Source organism: Mauremys mutica, chromosome 15 (assembly GCF_020497125.1).
Source record: "Mauremys mutica isolate MM-2020 ecotype Southern chromosome 15, ASM2049712v1, whole genome shotgun sequence".
NCBI lineage: Eukaryota > Metazoa > Chordata > Testudines > Geoemydidae > Mauremys > Mauremys mutica.
The window spans coordinates 10,359,630-10,381,452 of record NC_059086.1 but is presented as its reverse complement, the minus strand read 5'-3'; the positions used below and the strand labels follow the sequence as shown (position 1 = coordinate 10,381,452).

The following is a 21,823-nucleotide window of genomic DNA, read 5'->3' as shown; positions in this document are numbered from 1 at the left end:
ACTCCAGAGGTGGCTGAATGTCAGTGGTGGGGAGTGAACCCCTGACAGGCAGTTGCACAGGCTGTTCACAGCCATTAATGGGAGGTACTACTTTCCCCAGGGTCACTAGTGATCAGATGCAGTGAGTGTTTATTTCCTTGGGGCATTTGCAGACTCAGGCATTTCAGAGCAGACTCAGCTCCGACTGGTGAACGGCCCAAGTCGCTGCACTGGGAGAGTCGAGGTGCTTCACAACCTGCTATGGGGAACCGTGTGTGATGACAGCTGGGACATAACAGATGCTGAAGTTGTGTGCAGGCAGCTGGGCTGTGGGACGGCATTATCAGCCCCAGGAGGGGCTCGATTTGGACGAGGCACTGATCCCATCTGGCTGGATAACATCAACTGCACAGGGACAGAAGCTGCCCTCTCCGATTGCAGGGTTCTGCCTTGGGGAATCCATAACTGTAACCACGGAGAAGATGCCGGTGTTGTGTGCTCAGGTAACCCTCCTCCATCACTGTGGGTGTTGTGGGGAGCAGGATGGGGGCTCAGTAGGGGGCGTTCTCCCATCACAGTCAGTGCTGAGCCCAGTGCCCCAGCACAGCACTTAGGGCCTGCGCTGCAGGGAGCAGTACGTGCGCCTCAGTGAGAGACCCTCCCCGTCGCTGATCGCTCTGATCCCCCTGCCCCACTACAGCACAATGGGGCGCAGGGTAACTGTAAATCCCCTTTGTGGGATTTGGGGTCAAATGGAGCCTGCAGCTGCTCAGAGGCAATATAAACCCTGGGTCCCTTTATGAAGTGTGGGGCTCTTACCCCATTATAGTGATTTTAATCTCAGCCAATTACCCCGAACCTGTAACATCCCCCACTGCTGTGACTGGAGACGGGGTTCTTCCTCACTCCCTCTCCTACACAGCCTGCGTGTTTTCATGGCCTGTCTCTCAGCTGCCCCTTCACGCCCCAGAGGTTGCTGTATATTAGTAGGGGGGAATGAACCTGTGTCAGGCAATTGTAGAGACTGATCAGATCTGAGTTGCTATGTTCCCCAATGTCACTAGTGATCAGAGGCAAAGGAATTTCCCTGAGTGTTTATTCCCTTGGCACATTTGCAGACTCATCCGTTCCAGAGAGGGCTTCAATCCGACTGGTTGATGGTTCGAGTCGCTGTGCTGGGAGAGTCGAGGTGTTTCACAACCAGCAGTGGGGAACCGTGTGTCATGACAGCTGGGACATAACAGATGCTGGAGTTGTGTGCAGGGAGCTGGGCTGTGGGATGGCGTTATCAGCCCTAGCGGGGGCTCACTTTGGGCAAGGATCTGACCCCATCTGGCTGGATGATGTTCAGTGCACAGGGACAGAAGCTGCCCTCGCCGAATGCAGGGCTCTGCCTTGGGGAGACAATAACTGTCACCATGGAGAAGATGCCGGTGTTGTGTGCTCAGGTAACCCTCTTCCATCACGTCGCTGTGGGTGGTGCTGGGAAGCTTTCAGCACAGACCCAGCTCTCCTGTTTGAGTCAGCACTGACCCCAGTGCCCCAGCATGGCGCTAAGGGCCTGTATTGCAGGGATCCAGTTTGGGGTCACAGTAAGTGTCTCTCTTCCCGTGGTATCAGTGCTGACCCCATTTCCCTTGCCTGTGCTGCAGGGAGTAGGGTGGGGGCTCAGTACGGGGCGCTCTTCCCTCGCAGTCAGTGCTGAGCCCAGTGCCCCAGCACAGCACTTAGGGCCAGCGCTGCAGGGAGCAGTACGTGCACCTCAGTGAGAGACCCTCCCTGTCGCTGATCGCTCTGATCCCCCTGTCCTGCTACAGCACAACGTGGCGCTGGGTAACCGTAGATCCCATTTGCAGGATTTGGGATCGAATGGAGTCTGCAGCCACTCAGAGGCAGTAGAAACCTGGGATCCCTTTATGAAGTGTGGGATTCCTCCTCCCGTCATTCCGGGTGATTTCCATCTCAGCTAATTACTCCTGAACCTGTAACATCCCCTAGAGCTGTGACTGGAGACACGGTTCTTCCTCACTCCCTCTCCTATGCAGCCCATGAGTTTCTGTGCCTGTTCTCTCAGCTGCCTTGTTCCACCCCAGAGATGGCTGCATGTCAGGGGTGGGGCGTGAGTCCTTGATAGGCAGGTGCTGTGTTTAGGGCTGTTCAGACCTGTCAGCGGCAGCCGGTAAGTTCCCCAGCGTCACTAGTGATCAGAGGCACAGGAATTTCTCTGAGTCATTATTCCCTTGGGGTATTTGCAGGCTCAGTCAGTCTAGGTTTTGATCCACTCCAACTGGTGAATGGCCCAAATCCCTGTGCTGGGAGAGTTGAAGTGCTTCATAATCAGCAGGGGGGGAACCTTTGTGATGATAACTGGCAGTCACCTGACACTGACGTCCTGTGAAGGCAGCTGGGCTGTGGGACGGCATTATCAGCCCTGGCAGAGCTTGATTTTGGTGAGGGTCTGATCCCATCTGACTGGATGATGTTCACTGCAGAGCATCAGAAGCTTCCCTCAGTGAATGCAGGGCTTAGCCTTGGGGAAACCATAACTTTCACCACAGAAAAGATGCCGGTGTTATGTGCTCAGGTAACCCACATCCATCACCATGGTGCAGGGAGTGGGAGGGGGACTCAGCAGGGGGCACTCTGCGCTCACAGTCAGTGCTGACGCCAACACTCCAGTGTGGTGCTAAGGGCCTGTGCTGCAGGGAGCAGCTCAGGGACTACCATGAGGGCTGGATGTCAGTGGTGGTAATTCAGCCCGAGACAGGCAATCGCTGTGTGTGGAGCCCATTCAGACCCCTCAGTGCTATGTTCCCCAGCGTCTCTAGCAATCAGAGGCACAGAAATCTCTCAGAGTGTTTATTCCCTTCGGTGTTTGAAGACTCAGGCATCTCAGAAGTGTCTTTGCTCCAGCTAGTGAATGGCCACACTCGTTGCACTGGGAGAATTGTGGAGTTTCATAACCAGAAGTGAGGAACTGGGTGTGATGGCAACTGGGACTTACATGATGCTGGAGTTGTGTGCTGAGCAGTGAGACGCCATTATCAGCGCCTCATGGGGCTTGGTTTGGACATGGATCTAACTGTCCCTGGCTGGATGATGTTAACTGCACAGGGACAGAAGCTGCCATCTCCAAATGCAGGGCTCGGCCTCTACTGCAGAGGGGTATGTGTGCTGTGTGGAGAGGCCTTCAGCCCCATTTGATTGTTCTAGTTAGGAAAGCAAAGGGACAGAATAAGAAATCTATGACGAGCATAGTTATATTTATTTTTAAAATATATTAAGAACCAAAAGAATCCTAACAATGATATCGGTCCATGCTTAGATGGAAATGGTAGAAATATCAATAACAATGCAGAAAGAGCAGATGTGTTCAATACATATTTTTGTTCTGTATTTGGGAAAAAGAGATCATATAGTCTCACCATATGGTGATGGTAATGCTCTGTCCATTCCACTAATGTATCAGGAGGATGTTAAACAGAAGCCACGAAAGATAGATAGTTTAAAAGCAGCAGATCCAGATAATTTGCATCCAAGGGTTTTAAAACAGTACGGAGCATGCTGGACTGTTATTATTGATTTTCAGTAAGTCTTGGAGCGCTTGGAAAGCTCCAGCAGCCTGGAAGAAAGCTAATGTTGTGCCAATTTTTAAAAAGAGTAAAAGAGATAACTCGGGTAATTACAGGCCTGTCAGCCTAACGTCAATCCCAGGCAAGATAATGGAGTAGCTGATATGAGAGTCGAACAATAAAGAATTAAAGGAGGGTAATGCAATTAATGGAAATGAACATGGGTTTATGGGAAATATATCTTGTCAAACTGACCTGATTTTTTTTTTGGATGAGATTACCAATTTCGTTGATAAAGGTAATAGTGTGGATGAAATAGACGGAGACTTCTGTAAGGTACCGCACAACATTTTGATTAAAAAAACTATAGCAGTATAAAATTAACATGGCACACGTGGCAGGGAGCGGTTCTTGCACCTATGATATTTAACATTTTTATCAATGACTTAAAATAAAATATAAAATCATAGGTGTTAAAATTTGCAGATGATACAAAAATTGGGGGAGTGGTAAATAATGAAGTGCACAGGTCACTGATTCAGCCTGATCTGGATTGCTTGGTAAACTAGGTGCAAGCAAACAATGTACATTTAAATGTAAATATCTACATCTAGGAACAAAGAATGCAGATCATGTTTACATGATGGGGGATTATATCCTGGGAAACAGTGACTCCAAAACAGATTTCCAGGTTGAGGTAGACAATCCAGCATGAGCTCCCACTGAGACTCTGTGGTAAAAATGGCTAATGCAATCCTGGGATGCATAAAGAGAGGAATCATGAGCAGGAGCAGAGAGGATATTTTACCTCTGTGTTTGACACTGCTGTGGCCATTGCAGGAATACTGTATTCAGTTCTGCTGCCCACAATCCAGGAATGATGTTGATAAATTGGAGAGGGTCATAGAAGAGCCACAAGAATGATTAAAGGATAAGAAAACCTGCCTTACAGCGACAGTCTCAAAGAGCTCAATCTGTTAACAAAGAGAAGGGTGAGAGGTGACTTGATCACAGTGTACAAGAATCTACCTGGGGAATAAATATTTAATAATGGGCTCTTCAATCTAGCAGAGGAAGGTAGAACAGCATCTAATTGTTGAAGGTTGAAGCTAGACATATTTAGAATGGTGAGGGTAATTAACCATGGCACAAATGACCATGGGTGGTGGTGGTTGAGTCAAGAATGGATGTTTCTGTAAAAGCTCTGCTTTAGGATCAGACTAGGTGCTCAAAAAGGTACGTTCTAGACTTGGAGTCGATGACTCTATGATCCCCTGCCCTGCTATGGCACAATGGGGCACTGTGTAATCACAGGCCCCACTGGTTTGGTATGGTGTTAAATTGAGCCCGTAGCCAATTACATGGACTAGAAATGAGAACATAAGAACATAAGAAAGGCCGTACCGGGTCAGACCAAAGGTCCATCTAGCCCAGTATCTGTCTACAGACAGTGGCCAATGCCAGGTGCCCCAGAGGGAGTGAACCTAACAGGCAATGATCAAGTGATCTCTCTCCTGCCATCCATCTCCATCCTCTGACGAACAGAGGCTAGGGACACCATTCTTACCCATCCTGGCTAATAGCCATTTATGGACTTAGCCACCATGAATTTATCCAGTCCCCTTTTAAACATTGTTATAGTCCTAGCCTTCACAACCTCCTCAGGTAAGGAGTTCCACAAGTTGACTGTGCGCTGCGTGAAGAAGAACTTCCTTTTATTTGTTTTAAACCTGCTGCCTATTAATTTCATTTGGTGACCCCTAGTTCTTGTATTATGGGAATAAGTAAATAACTTTTCCTTATCCACTTTCTCAACATCACTCATGATTTTATATACCTCTATCATGTCCCCCCTTAGTCTTCTCTTTTCCAAGCTGAAGAGTCCTAGCCTCTTTAATCTTTCCTCGTATGGGACCCTCTCTAAACCCCTAATCATTTTAGTTGCCCTTTTCTGAACCTTTTCTAGTGCTAGAATATCTTTTTTGAGGTGAGGAGATGTGGGCGTACCACATCTCCTCACAGCATTGGAGATGTGGGCGTACCATTGATTTATATAAGGGCAATAATATATTCTCAGTCTTATTCTCTATCCCCTTTTTAATGATTCCTAACATCCTGTTTGCTTTTTTGACCGCCTCTGCACACTGCGTGGACATCTTTAGAGAACTATCCAAGATAACGCCAAGATCCTTTTCCTGACTCGTTGTAGCTAAATTAGCCCCCATCATGTTGTATGTATAGTTGGGGTTATTTCTTCCAATGTGCATTACTTTACATTTATCCACATTAAATTTCATTTGCCATTAAGTTGCCCAATCACTTAGTTTTGTGAGATCTTTTTGAAGTTCTTCACAATCTGCTTTGGTCTTAACTATCTTGAGTAGTTTAGTATCATCTGCAAACTTTGCCACCTCACTGTTTACCCCTTTCTCCAGATCATTTATGAATAAATTGAATAGGATTGGTCCTAGGACTGACCCTTGGGGAACACCACTAGTTACCCCTCTCCATTCTGAGAATTTACCATTAATTCCTACCCTTTGTTCCCTGTCCTTTAACCAGTTCTCAATCCATGAAAGGACCTTCCCCTTTATCCCATGACAGCTTAATTTACGTAAGAGCCTTTGGTGAGGGACCTTGTCAAAGGCTTTCTGGAAATCTAAGTACACTATGTCCACCTGTCATAGGTCTCACCCCCACTTAGAGCTGTTGGGTTCCAAAATGGGGACCTGCCTTGGTTTCCCTCTAAACTAAAATCCTAGTTTAGATCTGGTAAAAGCTGCCACCACCCAATAAGGTACATGTATTGGGACACAGTCCTTCCCCAAAATCCTTGGGGATCCCAAGAGCCCCAAATCCATGGAGTTCTTACACCCAGGAGAAATAAACCATTCCCCCCTGCTTCCTCCCCCATCCCTTTTCCTAGGAGACATACCGGGATCCACTACAGAGGGATGCTTCCCTCCTCCCCTTTCCCTGAGAATCCACCCAAGGAAAGATCAACCAAGTCCTTTATAGAAAAGATTTATTAAAGAATAAAAAAGAAAGTCACTGTCTCTGTAACCAAGATGGAACAATACACAGGGTCTAAACTTATCAATCTCTGGAGAGAATTCCCCCTCCCCTTCTTTCTCAGTAAATAACAGTACAGAATTAAATAAATTATATAGCAAAACACAGAGTTGCAAATACAGAAATAAAAGTATAAGAATACTAGTTCCTTGCTAATACTCACTAGCTTGAATAGAAGAATTTATTGCAGAAACCTGGGAGGACTTGATTAAGATGTCTGGACTCCCTTAATTCCCAAGAGAGACTCTCTAAAAACACAAAGAACAGAAAAAAAAAACTTCCCTTCACAGGGATTTGAAATTATCTTGTCCCTGATTGGTCCTCTGGTCAGGTGTCCGCAGGTACTGCTTGTTAACCCTTTACAGGTCGAAAACAAAACCTTAACCCTTAACTAACTGTTTATGACACCACCGGATCCCCCTTGTCCACATGTTTGTTGACCCCTTCAAAGAACTCTAATAGATTAGTAAGACACGATTTCCCTTTACAGAAACAATGTTGACTATTGCTCAAGAGTTTATGTTTTTCTATGTGTCTGACAATTTTATTCTTTACTATTGTTTCAACTAATTTGCCCGGTACCGACGTTAGACTTACCAGTCTGTAATTGCCGGGATCACCCCTAGAGCCCTTTTTAAATATTGGCATTACATTAGCTAACTTCCAGTCATTGGGTACCGAAGCCGATTTAAAGGACAGGTTACAAACCTTAGTTAATATTTCCGCAACTTCACATTTGAGTTCTTTCAGAACTCTTGGGTGAATGCCATCTGGTCCCGGTGACTTGTTAATGTTGAGTTTATCAATTAATTCCAAAACCTCCTCTAGTGACACTTCAATCTGTGACAGTTCCTCAGATTTGTCACCTACAAAAGCCAGCTCAGGTTTGAGGGTCACTTTGTCAAGAGAGGTCTGGTATCCCCATTCTTGTGGCCAATTTGCATCTTAGTTAATTAATCCTGAACCTGTAATGTTCTTTAGGAGCTATGATTGGACACAGGCTGCTTCCTCGCTTCCTGTTCTAAACAGCTGGGCCATATTTCCCTGTCCTGTTTCTCAGCTGCCTGGCCCACCCAATAGGTGGCTTCATTTCAATGGTGAGAAGAGATCCTGTTCTCCCATTCTCATGCAGTTTCTGTGTCTGGAGCCTGTTCAGACTAACAGAGTTTAAGGCTGGAAGGGAGCGTTTTGAGCATTGAATCAGGCCATCGGCAAAACTCGGCGAGAGAATCTCTCTTGTGCCAAGGCCACATCTTTTGTTTGAGTTATCACAGATTTTTAAGAAAAACTCCCAATCTTCTTCTTCCTGTATAGATTTAAAGTGCCAGAGGATCTCACGTGTCCCTAGATACATTGTTCCAGTAATTAATTAACCTCACTGGTATCAATGCCCTGATATTTCTGAATATATCTAGCTTCAGTCACTGGATCTCGTTCTGTTTTTGCCTGCTGGATTCGAGAGCCCTCTGTGTCCTCTGATAGGTACTGATAGAGTGTAATCAAGTCATCTCTTAACTTTCTCTAGATTAAACTAAATAGGATGAATGGACTAAAAGGTGGATGAAAGAAAGCTGTCTAGATTGCTGGGCTCAACGGGTAGTGATCAACAGCTCAATGTCTAGCTGGCAGCTGGTATCAAGAGGACAACAAGGCATCCGGTGGCACCTTAAAGACTAACAGATTTATTTGGGCATAAGATTTTGTGGGTAAAAAAACCACTTCTTCAGATGCATGGAGTGAAAATTACAGATTCAGGCATTATATACTGACACATGAAGAGAAGGGAGTTATCTCACAAGTGGAGAACCAGGGCCAATTCCATCAGGGTGGATGTAGTCCACTCCCAATAATTGATGAGGAGGTGTCAATTCCAGGAGCGGGAAAGCTGCTTTTGTAGTGAGCCAGCCACTCCCAGTCCCTATTCAAGCCCTAATTAACGGTGTTAAATTTGAAAATCAAGAAGAAGACATCAGGACATCAGGAATGGCCACATACAAAAGCCAGTAGGAGAACACTTCAGTCTTCTATAGACATTCTAGAACAGATTTAAAAGTAGCCATACTTGGACAAAAAAAACTTCAGAAACAGACTGCAGAACTAAAATTCATTTGCAAATTTTCAGTGGATTGTTTCTGTTCAAAGGAGAGATTGAAGATTCTATAACTAAGCGGGCAAACATGATCCTGCAATGTATAAGTGGAGGAATATCAAGTAAGAGGAGAGAGACAGTTATTGACATTGCTGGATTTCTGGTTATTTACAAAGCACGTACAAAGTCCCGTCTGGCTGAACACAGCAGAAATCAAACAAAAGGAGAGAGTTTCGTTGCTCACAGTTCAAAGTCTCTTTCAGCCCATCCTGACCCCAAAGCGCTTAGCATTTTTCTGAAGGTCACATGATCAGCGATTCTTTGGCTGTGTCTGGGCTTCTTTGCTCCTTCTCTGAATCACTCTCTGTAGCTTAAGACTAAGATAAAAATTCAGCATCATCCCCATCTGTTGGTATTGGTGCTGTCTGCACTGATCACTAGAGCTTTCCCCTCCCCCTTGCCAGTTAAATGAGAATTTAAAACAATAACTTCCTAGGAACCCAGGTACTCTGCCATCCACACAGGTTTCCTTGTCACTCTGCATGCGCGAGTCCTATATTCACTCATGGAGACATCAGTCATAGTTGGATCTAGGTTATCAGTGAGTTCAGGGTTCATGAACTCTGTCGGTGAGGCCTATCTGTTGTGGACAGGCTGTCTGTAGAAGATGGCAATGTGGCGAGGGAAGCTGCATGCACTTGCTTTTGGTATCAGCAAGGATAAGTTGTTCAGCTTTTAATGACCATGTAAAGTCCCCTCCAAAAAGGAGTAAGTTTGGGATTCTTTTTCAGGATGCTTTTTCCAGTTGTGTAGCCGCTGCTGCAGCTTCTGTCCTTCCTGCACGGGTATTCCATTCTCCTCTCTCCTGGCGTCTCATGTCTGGCACGCTCCCTTCCGGCTCATCTTTTCCTCCACCTGCTGGAATGCTGTCCTCAAGCACTGAGATACGGCCAGGGTTACGCTACACAATTACTTTGGTATAACCACGTTGCTCAGGTCTGTGAAAAATCCGCACCCCTGAGTGACGTAGTTATACTGACCTCAATTCCCCATGTAGAAAGTGCTATGCTGGCAGGAGAGTGTCTCCCGTGGACACAGCTACTGCCTCTCATGGAGATGGGGTTAATAAGCTGACCAGAGAGCTCTCCCCTCAGCTTAGAGCAGTGGTTTTCAATCTGTGGTCTGCGGGCCCCAGGGGTTTGCAGACTATGCCTAAGGGGTCAATAAAAGGTTGTCATTACCATAGAACCGTGGTTTTCAGCCTGTGGTTCCTGAACCCCTGGGGGTCCACAGACTATGTCTGAGATTTTCACCTCCATTCAAAATATTTCAAGGTCTGCAAATGAAAAAAGTTCGAAACCCCCTGGCTTAGAGCATCTTCATCAGAAGAGCTACAGCAGCTGGCGCAAGTTTGCAGTGTCGGCCTGCCCTAAGGGTCCACTGTATCTCTGACCTGTATGGGTGCAAGGGACCTGGCCAGTTCTTGCTGCTGAACATCAAGTCACTGGGAGGCCTGGGTTTGCAGGGTCCACAAATTATCCCAGAAGCAGAGTAAGGGATAGTTGCTTGATGGCTGTGCTAAGATAACAAACAATACCTTCATTTCCCCGTCTTGTTAGTCTTCATCGACTCAGGCTGTAAGAATGGAACCAATGGTGTGGTTTACTCTCTCCACTGCCCCTTTACTCACAGTACAGGCAACACTGGTACTTACCTTGGTTATCTGGAGTTCTCAGCAAACCTCGTGTAGTAACCGTGATACAAATTCGTTCTCCTCATAACTGCAGACGCAGCCTGGTGGGATGAATTGCAACCCTACCTGTCTCATCAATGCAGTCATAGCTGTTTCAGTCATTTTACTCTTCAGTCGCTGCAGCACCACATGCTTTGGGAAAGTGTACTCACCCCCTTCTGGAAGAGAAAGGGTTAACTCCCTGCTGTGAGGTGAGGAAGTCACAACCCCACGTCCCTACTGGGCATGCTCCAGGTGCAGCACTAGTATAAAAGGGAGCAGCCAGGCTCAGATTGGGCTGAACACCGAGGAGGAAAGATGTTGTTTGCTGGCTCCTGCCCAGGAGCAGCTGGAACCCCTGACTGTGGATGCCGGAGGCACCGAGACCTAGAGATATGCCCAAGTGCATGCGGATGCCCAAGGGGGATCAGAGTCACTGGGAACCACGTGCACCGAGAAGCCTGGACATCTGAACGGCAGCTCCAAGAGACATGGTAGGAAGTGGCACGCAGGGAACTAGCTATAGTCCTGTGGGAAGCTGATGTGTTTCGGTTGAAGCTCCGCTGACTCTGTGGCAGAGAACTCCGCCACTGATAGGGCCCTGGGCTGGGACCCAGTGGAGCACATACGCACACCACAGATGGTGGCCCATTGGCACTGACTGCAAGGCCTTACTGCCCTGAGGATTAGGGTGACTCTACTGCCCTGCGAGTGAGGGCAACTCTGCTGACTCTGGCCATTGGGCCACATAGCCCTGAGACATGGGCAGTCCTATTGGCTCTGGCCTTTGGGCCATCCAGCCCTGAGGGAGAGGGCATCTGTATAGGCCCTTACCTTTAGGTTTTCTACCCCTGAGGACAAGGGCAGACTAATTGACTCTGACCACTAGGCCATACCATCCCAGAGGCAGAGACAGTTATATTGACTGTAGCCATTTGGCCACACTGTGCTGAGGCTGAGGGCAGCTCAAAGTATGGGGTGCACTCACCCGGCACTGGTTGTGGTTCCCCCACCCCATCACACATGGTACAGAATGTGGGCACCGATCGAAACCTGCTGATAGACTTACACTAGGAAACCTGACAGAGGGACGGGTTTTCCCCGTTTGTTGTAGTGATTTGCATTGGGAGAATATTAGAATGAGAAGTGGAGTCTGATAAAGTCTCGCAGTGGTTACTTGAGAGCCAGCAACAACAAGCACCTCAGCAACAGCAGCACCAGGCGGAGCTGTTGCAACCGATCGCTCACTAGCAACAGCAATTGATGAGTGAACTATCCATGCAGCCACAGGCCCAGCAGGAAAGGCTGGTTCAGCAGATGGCAATGTTACTATGCCCTGGAGGGGCTTTGAGTGTCACCCCAACAGAGTCCAACCCAGGGTCCGTCCATGCTGCCTGGCCTCCCACTGCAGCTTGCCAAGATGGGGCCTTCCATGGCCACTCAGTGACCTCTAGAACACTGGGCTACCCTTCTAGCCCCATACCTGATAGGGCCAGCCCAGCTGGCTTCCCGAAAATCAGATCACCAGGATGCCTTGGATTATGTCAAGGTGAAGGCGGCCATCCTTGACCAGACCGGAAACATACCAACAGTGGTCCCGTCGTGAGCGGTACCCCACCGGGGCTGGACTGAGGGCAGTAGCCCAGTGCCTCAGAGCTTATGCCTGGAGGTGGCTGGAGCCCAACAAGGGGTCTGGAGCCCAGGTGGCAGAGGCTGTAACCCTCGAGCAGTTCACCCAAGTCCTCCTGGCTAGAGGAAGGAATGAGTACAGTGACACCAGCCTGTGACACTTGTGGATGCCATTGTACTGCTGGAAGATGACTTAGCGGCCGAAAGTGTGGAGCAATCTCACACGACTGATGAGTTGGGGGGAAGAGAGAAGCCAGTCAGGGGAAGTACACACCAGACTGAACCTGGAGGGCTGTGACATTTGTCTGGGGGCTCAGGCATTACCTCAGACCTGACCCGGAGATTGATGGCCACCCGAGTCTCAACTCGGAAGGAGGAAGTGTGTGTGAGGGGCGGGAAGGGACTTGCCCCCAGGGGTTCAAGTCAAGACTGGGGACATCTGAGGTCTGGCCTGTATTTTTAAATACCATGTTGGCAACCCTCATCTTAGCTTCTGCATCCCTTACTCGCCCACCCTCACTCCCTGCTGCAGCCTGGACCCACCACAGCCCGTCTCTCTGGGCCCTCTGTGCATTTAGGCCTCTTCTCCGTCTGCTCGGCTGCTACCTCTGCAGCTTTTGGCTGTTCTGGCTGGGCTGGCCGGCCAGCTGGGCTGTTTTCCTTTCCCCCTGAGGGGGTGCTCTGTGATCTGTTGGGCTCTTCTTCCATCCCACCCCTCACACCCTGTAGAGATGACACAGACCCAGGGCTGTCTTCAGTTCCTGGTTACACACAGAGACTCTTACCTCTTTGCTCTGTGCCCCTAGTGACCGCTCTGAACACTGCAACCCCCACCAGCCCCAGCATAACCGTACTGACGTGCACTGGCCATAGGTTATATACACTTGGAACCCTTCTGCCTGTCTGAGTTGGCAGCAACAAGGGCTGGGTTCAGTATCCAGGGGTTCCTTTTCAATAACGCAATGCAAAACCGGCTCGAGCCCCCACCCAGTGACCTGGGACAATTACATACCACCCCCCCAGGCGCCTCTAGAAGGCAATACTTCCCCTCTCGCAAGCACAGAGTCTGAGTGTAGCAAAATCCTTTCAATAAAGGAGGGAAACAATGCGTCATTATGTTGGGGAAACACCACAAACAGGATTCATAACACAAACCATGAGCAAAAGCCCCACCCCCAAGTAAGTCTGGCAGTGTCCTTTTCCCCTCGGGGTCTTAAGTCCAACAACCCAAAAATCTCTGTCCCTGGTCAGTGCAGCCCCAAAGTTCAAAAGTTTATCTGCAGTTTTACCTGCCCAGCCTGGGTGGAAATGGGGGGGGGGGTGCACGGGGTGTTAAGGGGCAGCTTACGTGGTCCGAGGGGGTTCTGCTGCTGCCTTCACCACGAGCCACTCCACTCCACCAGCCGTCCCGTGAGCCGCTCCAGCCGTCCCACGGACTGCTCCGCTCTGCCCCGCTTCACTCCACTCACCATCCTGTGGGCTGCTCCAACCACCCTACAAACTGCTCTGCTTTGCCAGCCACTTAGCAATAGATCTTCAGGCTCCCCCCACTAGTTAACACGGCACTCGCTGATTCTGCCTGCAGCTGATTGTGGAAGACCCCTCGAGGCAACCCCTGGCAGTCTGAACTCACTGCTCTTCTCTTCCAGCAGGGCAGTCTGTTAGGGCAGGGGGTGCTGAAGAGCTGGGGCATCCAGCAGTGGGAAGCAAACATCTGGTTCACCCCATCACTTCTGTCAGGGCAGGTTTGTGTTCGCACATAGCCAGTGTAATCAGGTCCAGATCACTTGCACCTCTGCACCTTCCCATTTCTAATTCTGTGATAAATTCTCCTTTATCCATCAGTCTCCTGGAATCAGCCTCAATCTCCCAGAGGCTACTGAAACCAATCCAGGAGATTTTAGGCACTAAAATTCCAGCAGCACAGCAGGGCTAAGGCAGGCAGCCTACCTGCCCTGGCTCTGCACAGCTCTGTGTATGTGTCTACTTTTTAGCAGCGTGTGTAAGGGGGTGCAGTATGTATGTGTGTTTGAGGCAATGTGTATATGTGTGCACAGGGCCATATAGCAGTTGTGCATGGGACTCTGTGTGGGTGTGTCTGCTTGTATAGCAGCATATCGTATAGGGGGATGCAGTGTGTGTGAGTGAGGGACCGCACGCACACATGCACACAGGTGGAGTGATATAGAAATGGCTCCTCTCTGCTCTGTGCAGACACTCACACCCCATCCACGAGCCGTGCCGGGTATCCGGGCGCCTGGCGGCAGGGAACAGCCTCTCACGGCCTGGGCTTTGTGTTTCAGATCAGGGCCAGCTGAGTCTGCGGCTGACGAGTGGCCCAAGCCCCTGCTCTGGGCGAGTGGAGGTGCTGATTAACAACACCTGGAGTGCCGTGTGTGACGCCGGCTGGGGCCTGCCGGAGGCGGGGGTGGTGTGCAAGCAGCTGGGCTGCGGCACAGCGCTGTCAGCCCCAGAGGTGGCTCAGTTCGGCCACGGGGCCGGTGACGTCTGGCTGGAGGGCGTGAGCTGCTCGGGCCAGGAGTCTCACATCAGCGAGTGCCAGCTGAGCCGGCTGGGTCCCGGGCTGTGTGGCCATGGCTCCGAGGCCAGCGTGGTGTGTGCCGGGCAGGCCGGTGAGTGACCAGCGCCGTAGCCATGCCCATGTTCCTGCAGACACGGGGTGGGCGGGAGTGACACTCTGGCCATGCCAGGGGGAGGCCAGTCTCCAAGGGGCAGCGCCAGGGCTCCTGCCCACCACACCGAGGTTACTGGTAGTCCCAGAGATTCCACCAGCCCTGCTCAGCCTGGGGCACCACTCCTGGGTCTCTGAGCAGCCTCCTCTGCCATGGGGCTCCCACTCCTGCCAGCCCTGGCTCCGGCGCTGGAGGCTGCTACTCCTGCAGGCAAACCCAGAGCACAGATCTGGGGGGCAGAGTCTGGGGGGCAGGTCCTGAGGAGGAGTATGAGGGACAGGGATTGTGGGAAAAGCTGGGAAGAGGCCTCTGGGAGCTAGTGCCCCCAACCCCCTCTAACACTCCCCCGGACTTCATGGGCTGGGAATGGTCCCTGGGGGCAGCCCAGCCCTGGGCCTGCTCCCATATCCCAACTCCCTGCCCCAGCCCCGAGCCCCCTCCTGCACCCAAACTCCCTCCCAGAGCCCGCAACCCCTCCTGAACCCGAACCCCCAGCCCCAAGCCCCGGGCCCTGTGGCAGAGGGGGTGGGGTTGGCCAGCCAAGGTTCTGAAGGCAAGAAACTCAATCCCGGGTGGGGCTGTGGGGTGGGGCAGGGAGGTCACCTCAGGATAGGGGCTGTGGAGGGGGGGACAGAGTCAGACCCATAGGGACTGTGGTGCAGGGGAGGGAGTCAGCCGTGGGGGGTCCTGTGGGGTGGGGACAGAGTTGGGCCATCTGGGGTTGTAGGGGAGGGGATGGAGTCAGCCTTGGCAGGAGGCTGTGGTGGGGGAGAGAGTCAGTCTCAGGGGCTGTGGGGCAGAGGCAGGGTCAGCCCCATGGTTGTTGCAGGTCTGTGCGGGGGGAACAACTCACTGCCTGGCTCTCTCCCCAGGCTCTGGGCTGCTCTTGTCCCTGCTCCTCGGCCTGGGGGCTGTCGTGGTGCTGATCTTCGTGGCCCTGCTCTGCTGGAGGATGCGGCGGGACGGAGCCGCTGGGAACCCCCTGGGTAAGAGCCCTGGACCTCGAGCACAGCGCTGCAAGGAAGCGGGGCTGGGATGAGGGTTGCCGTCCTAACCCAGGAGTCCAGCCCCAGCTGGCACCCAGTGCCCCTGGGCTGCCTCCCTGCATGGGAACCTGCTGCTCTCACAGTTACTGGGATCCCTGCTCTGGCTGCCATGCACAGGCCCAGTGTCCCGGCCTGCGGGTGCCCCATCCCTACAGCCCAGCCCTGGCAGTGGTGTAGGGTTGCCAGGCATCCAGTTTTTGACCAGAACCCCCGTTCAAAAAATGACCATGGCAGCTCCGGTCAATGGCACAGCAGGGGCCCTAGGCTATGGCAGGCTCCGTGCGCTGCCTCCGCCCTGAGTGCTGGCTCCACAGCTCCCATTGACTGGGAACCATGACCAATGGGAGCTGTGAGGGAAGTGCCTGCAGATGCAAAGGCAGTACACGGAGGCTCCCCGGCCACCCATGCACCTAGGTTCCGCAAGGGCCTGGTGGCCGCTTCCTGGGAGCCATGGTAAGCGGCGCCGGGACCTTGAACCCCTAACCCCCTCCCAGACCCTCACCCTCTGCTCCAACCTGCTCCCACACCCAAACTCCCTCCTGGAGCCTGTACCCCCCACACATCCCAACCCCCTGCCCCAGCCCCCTCCTCCACCCCAAACCCTTATCCCCAGCCCCACCCCAGAGCCCAGATCCCAGCCGGATCCCACACCCCCTCCTGCACCCCACCCCCTGGTCCAGACAAGTGAAAGTGTGGGAGGGTGTGGGAGAGCGAGCAATGGAGAAAGGGGTCATGGGGCGAGGGGGGGCGGAGCCTTAGAGGGGCAGGGGTGTTCAGCTTTGTGTGATTCAAAAGTTGGCAACCCTACAGTGGGGTCCCATTCACAAGGCGCCCTGGCACCTGGGTGAGGTTGGGCCGGGGGCAAAGGTCAGTGGCCCGGGTGCTTCACCCTGTCCTCTTGCTTGCAGGCCATGTGCACCTGAAGGAGCTGGGGGCTCCAGGGACCCCACCCCGGTCCCAGGGAGCGGCAAATCCAGAGCCCTCCGAGGAGCCCGACAGCCAGATGACCTGGCTGGTGAGGGAAGACGTGGTGCTGTGAGAGCCGCGTGCCAGCCGGGCTGGGCTGGGCTCAGCCTGCAGTGAGAGACGGGCCGGTGGGATCCTGCTCAGAGCAGCCCCAGAGCTGCCAGCTGCCTGGACTGTGGGGATGCTGATGGGGCTCATCTGGGGGCTGGGGGTCTCCACTCCCACTGTGGGGCCCCTGGCACCATTGTCCCCCCAGCTGACTTGGAAAACTCCCCTGCTCCGCCCCACCCCCAGCTTTCCCTGCTGTAGCTCCCAGCAGCTCCCACGCCCATCCCTGAGCAGCCTGTGCCCAGCCATGCAGACAGCAGGTGGTGCGCCCGGCAGAACCATTGTCAGGTGCACAGAGACAGCCGGCTCCTTCCCCACCCAGCGACCATCCCAACATTTAAATGAGCTATGGGGAGAGACTGACTATGGGTGTCTGCCTGTGCCCGATGTGCCAGGCCCTGGTAAAGCCTGGTGTTCTCATATGTATGTGCCCAGTACAGCCTGATCTCGAGGCACCAGGCCCCGTCTGTCTGTCTGTCTGTACCCAATGCACCCTGAACTCAGGGCACCAGGCCCCGTCTGTCTGTCTGTGCCCAATGCACCCTGAGCTTGGGGCACCAGGGCCCGTCTGTCTGTCTGTGCCCAATGCACCCTGAGCTCAGGGCACCAGGCCCCGTCTGTCTGTCTGTGCCCAATGCACCCTGAGCTCAGGGCACCAGGGCCCGTCTCCTCTCTCTGTGCCCAATGCACCCTGAGCTCAGGCCACCAGGCCCCGTCTGTCTGTGCAGCAGCCTGCCCGGGCCCCCAGTAAATGATCATTACAGCTTCTAGTGTGTAGATAAGGTGCAGAACTACGTGCAGCTGCATGATGGTGCCTTGCTTAATGGAAAGGGATGGGCCGGGTTACAGATACAGATACAAAGAGCTTGTCTCTAACCTTCCCTCCCCCACCCCATCCTTGTGCTGTATAAGTACCCGGTGGTAATATTACACAGCTAGACACGGAGACAGCAGCTGCGTCCAGACATGAGCCCTGTTGCACATTTCCCAGGGGAAGATGTTGGGGAACAACCACATTATTCCCCCTTTTCTTTGCATTAGTAGCATATTGGCAGCTGAAACCTTTCTGATTTCTTGTAATTCCCAAAAGCTTCCACAAGGTGTCAATGGCTCCCCACTCCTCAAAGTGCCCCACTCTCACCCCCTCTGTAGTGGGGTGACCATATGTCCTGTTTTGGCAGGGACAGTCCCTTTTTCAGCTCTGTTCAGGCCGTCCCTACTTTTTTTCAGTAAAACTGGACATTTGCCCTGATTTGTGAAGGCAGCGCTGCCTTCAGAGCTGTCCCCCCGGGCAGCAGTCCCCGATCTCCGCTGCACACTACAGGCAGTTCTTATGTCTGGGTCAACCTAGGACAGCTGTTCACTGCTTGCATTACAGGATAGTGAGGAGTGTACTTAGAGGATTGTACCTCAGAGATGTATAATCCCTTCCCGAGCAGCCTGGTGTTCTGGTAAAATGAGTGTGCTGCACACATTACAATGGTGCATTCCTCCCTGAGCTCAGTGAGTACAGTCGTGACTGGTAGGACGCACAGAGAGTAGGGTGACAGAGTGGAGAGCAGAGAGATGTGGCTGCTGCCAGGGGATCAGCTCTGAAGGCAGCGATGCCTGCCAGCAGCAGCAGAGAAAGTTGCTGCTGTCAGACAGTGCTAATTTCAGAACTGACCCCAAGGAAGCAGCCCCGCTTGCTGGCCGCAGGGCAGAGCAGAGAAGTAAGGGTGACATGGTATTGCCACCCTCACTTCTGCGCTGCCTCAGAGTCTGAGCTTCCCTTACTGTAAGGCTCAGAATAAAATGCTTTGAGCAACTTAACCGGAGGCTGTATAGAAGCACTAAATTAATTTTCCCGTCAGCTTAGTGCGAGGTCAGCAACGAGAATGTAGAAACTGATGGGCACAGATCATAGCTAAATGGATTGTCAGCATCAGCAGGGTTGAAGGATGCCGCAGGCAGGTAATCCGATGGTGGTTAGTGGCAGTGCTCTGATTTGTAAATGCTGGGGGGTTTTCTGGTTAGTTGAGTTGCAGCTGCAGGCTGAAAGCAGCATGATGTTCTCTTCCCAGCTCCAAGGTTTGCCTTGCTTGGGAGCCTGAGTGTTGAGACAGTGTGAAACAGGAAGGATTTTTAATTGCACATTTTGTTTTATCTAAGAGTCTCCCTGAGCCAAACAGGCTGCCTGCCGTAGAGGCAGAGGGCCGTGCCCAGATGCTGGGCTGGGCCAGTGTTCCGAGAAAGCCTTGTGAAGGAACACTTGCAAATCAGTTCTTCCCTGGTGTTTCAGTAGCAGATTTACCAGGCCATAGAGATCTCTGGTATAAACCCTTCGACTTGGAGATTAACTTGGCTCATAGCAAGAAATTGGTTCAGCAAAACAGGCTGTTAGGAGCAGGGTCCCAGCTGGAGGCAGACTGATATCATGGATCCAAAACATCCCTACAAGGAGCACACACAGTTCATTGACACACATGTTCTCCTTTGACAAGGGCTGGTTGTGTTACAAGTAAGGGTGGCAATACCACCATGCTACTCTTACTTCTGTGCTGCTGCTGGCGGGGGCGCTGTCTTCAGAGCCAGGCAGGCCAGCAAGCAGCCGATGCTCTCCATTGGCAAGCTGTGAAGGTAATGCTGCCCCCAGTCACAGGATGTTGCCAGGTGATGCTTTTGTTCTTTTTGGGGTGGGGGGTGGGGGGGAGCCTTGTGCATACCTGTACCCTTGGAAGAATCAATTGTTTGTGTGTGGTCATTTTTTGCTATAAAAATGTCTAGGAAACAGCTGTGTAATTGTAATGAAGACCTCCAAAAACAGTTCAAGTTTTTTAAAAAAGACACTTCAACACTGGACAACAGCAAAGTTGTATGTGAGACATGTGGAGCACATTCCTCCATTGCCAACGGTTGAAATGACATTACCCAGCACCCACAAAGCAAGAAACACATATATGCTGGTAAAAATAAGTCTTTAACACTAAGTGTTTCAGGATTTTTTTTGAGGCAAGACACAGAAGCTGAAAAAGTTTTTGCCAGTGAGGGAGTGTTTGCTTACCACTCAGTGCGGCACGCACACAGGTTCCGCTCTAGTGACTGTACATCACAATTAATTAGGAAACTAGGCCAGTCTACGTTTTCATCTGCTCGCACAAAATCCGAGGCAATCGCTTGCAACGTCTTAGCCCCTTTATCCATTGAAAAAATGCAGCTTGAGTTGGACAGGGGTTCCTTTATTGTGCTTAGTGTGGATGTATTGAATAAAAAGGAACAAAAACTATTTCCTGTTCTTATATGGTATTTTCTCCCACTGGGTGGAGTTTGCACAAAAATTACTGACTATTCATCTCTACTCAGGGAAACATCAGTTTTGCAGTGTGCATTCATCCAGCAAGTGATTGAGAAGCCAACACCAACACTAACTTTGGGGGTGCCAGACTTTGTGGGAAAAACAATTTGTGGTGAAATCTCCAGGCCAACTTAGGAAAAGTGATCTTCAGTATTGGGTGTGGGGCACATATTGTGCATAACTCCAAACTGATTGTCTTCCTTTAGATGTAGAGATCTTTGCTGGAAAGGTTTACAAATACTTTCATATCTACACAGAGCATGTTGAAGAGCTGAAAGGTTTCTGTGGATTTATTGAAATTGAGTATACCAAATTACTAGAGCATGGCAGCACACAATTCCTCTCATTGAGACCAGCAACACAGGATTCTGTCAATTTTGATGGGCTTAAAGCGTATTTTCTTTCTCAAGATAAATGCCCGACACTGCTACAGAAGCTGTTCAATGCTCCTGCCACTCAACTGTGTCTTCGATTTGTCAGCAGACAAACTGCCATGTTTCAAAACCTAATGGAGATGATAGAGAAAAATGCTTTGTCAGTGGCACTTCAAATACATTCCCTGCAGGTTAACTTATTGGAGAGGCTTGGAGAAAGATGTGTCACCACAGAAGTGAAGAACCTACTGCACACTTTTGTAGAATGCAGGCAAATGAAAGAAAAGGAGTTATACAACATAGCTGACAATTTTTACAGGCCTATCCTACTTAGAGACTGAGAGCACTGGAGACCTGCCTTTGAGTGCACTGAAAAGTTTGAGTGGGCTTTGCTAAGGAATATGCAAGACAGCCTCCCTGCATGCCACATCAGAATTCCCACCTTATATATGTTGAATGAGAATCGTCTCTTTGACAAGTGGTCTAGTGCCAAATCAATTGTCTCCAGTTGTCTTTCAGACTGGAACCATCAAAGAACGCCCATCACCGAAAGGTGGCAGAAGGTTTTTCAAGAGCGATTGTCCGTAATGCAGTACAATACACAGATCTAGCCAAGGCTGTGGAATTTGTGCTGTGTCTGCCTGGTACTACAGTGCCTGTTGAATGTGTCTTTTAAATTATGAATGATGTGTGGTCTCCTGAAAAATCACATCTGAGTATCTCCACCACAAAGGCGGTCTTGTGTGTGCGAGTTCACTTTTCTCTAGACTGCACTGCATTCTATGACAAGTTGCTGAAAGACGAGCAAACCCTCAGCCAAATAGCATCGTCAGAGAGATACAACGGGCATCAAGCAGCTTCACACCCTGAAGAACGGCAAGGCAAGGAACAATCCCAGTAACTACTGAGTTTTAAATAAAATATATGAACACAGATATAAAATATATGAAACGGCCTAATCTTGTTTGCATACTGTATACTCGCCTGAGCACTGGCCATCTCTTACTCGGTGTCCCGTTTTCAGAGTAGGGAAATATGGTCACCCTACTCTGTAGTCACTGCTCGGAGCTGCTCGCCTGGCAAAGGGGGCGCTGTGGGGATGTCAGGCTTCACCCCATGAAGGGCCAGCAGGCCCCTTTGCACAGACTGAAGCCCCCCGCCCCCCCAGGCTGGGGCTCCTTCCTGTCCCCAGTGTGGCCCCAAGGAGGGACATGGCAGGGGAAAGACCC

General features: G+C 51.0%; 1 protein-coding gene across 4 annotated transcripts in view; it reads left to right on the top strand.

Annotated features, from left to right (window-relative positions):
- The window catches only part of LOC123350248 (deleted in malignant brain tumors 1 protein-like), a 108,182-nt gene extending 86,642 nt beyond the window's left edge, over positions 1-21,540 (top strand). For 2 of the 4 annotated variants that reach the window (XM_044988737.1, XM_044988735.1), the window contains 4 exons: positions 1,098-1,427; positions 14,377-14,706; positions 15,639-15,752; positions 16,721-21,540. In XM_044988737.1, coding sequence (XP_044844672.1) covers positions 1,098-1,427; positions 14,377-14,706; positions 15,639-15,752; positions 16,721-16,851 — 905 coding nt within the window. In that variant the 3' untranslated portion in view covers positions 16,852-21,540. Of the gene's footprint in view, positions 1-152; positions 483-1,097; positions 1,428-9,503; positions 10,943-14,376; positions 14,707-15,638; positions 15,753-16,720 lie in introns of those variants that run through there. The other 2 variants (XM_044988733.1, XM_044988736.1) reach the window with 2 other exon arrangements.
- The last annotated feature ends 283 nt before the right edge of the window (positions 21,541-21,823 follow it).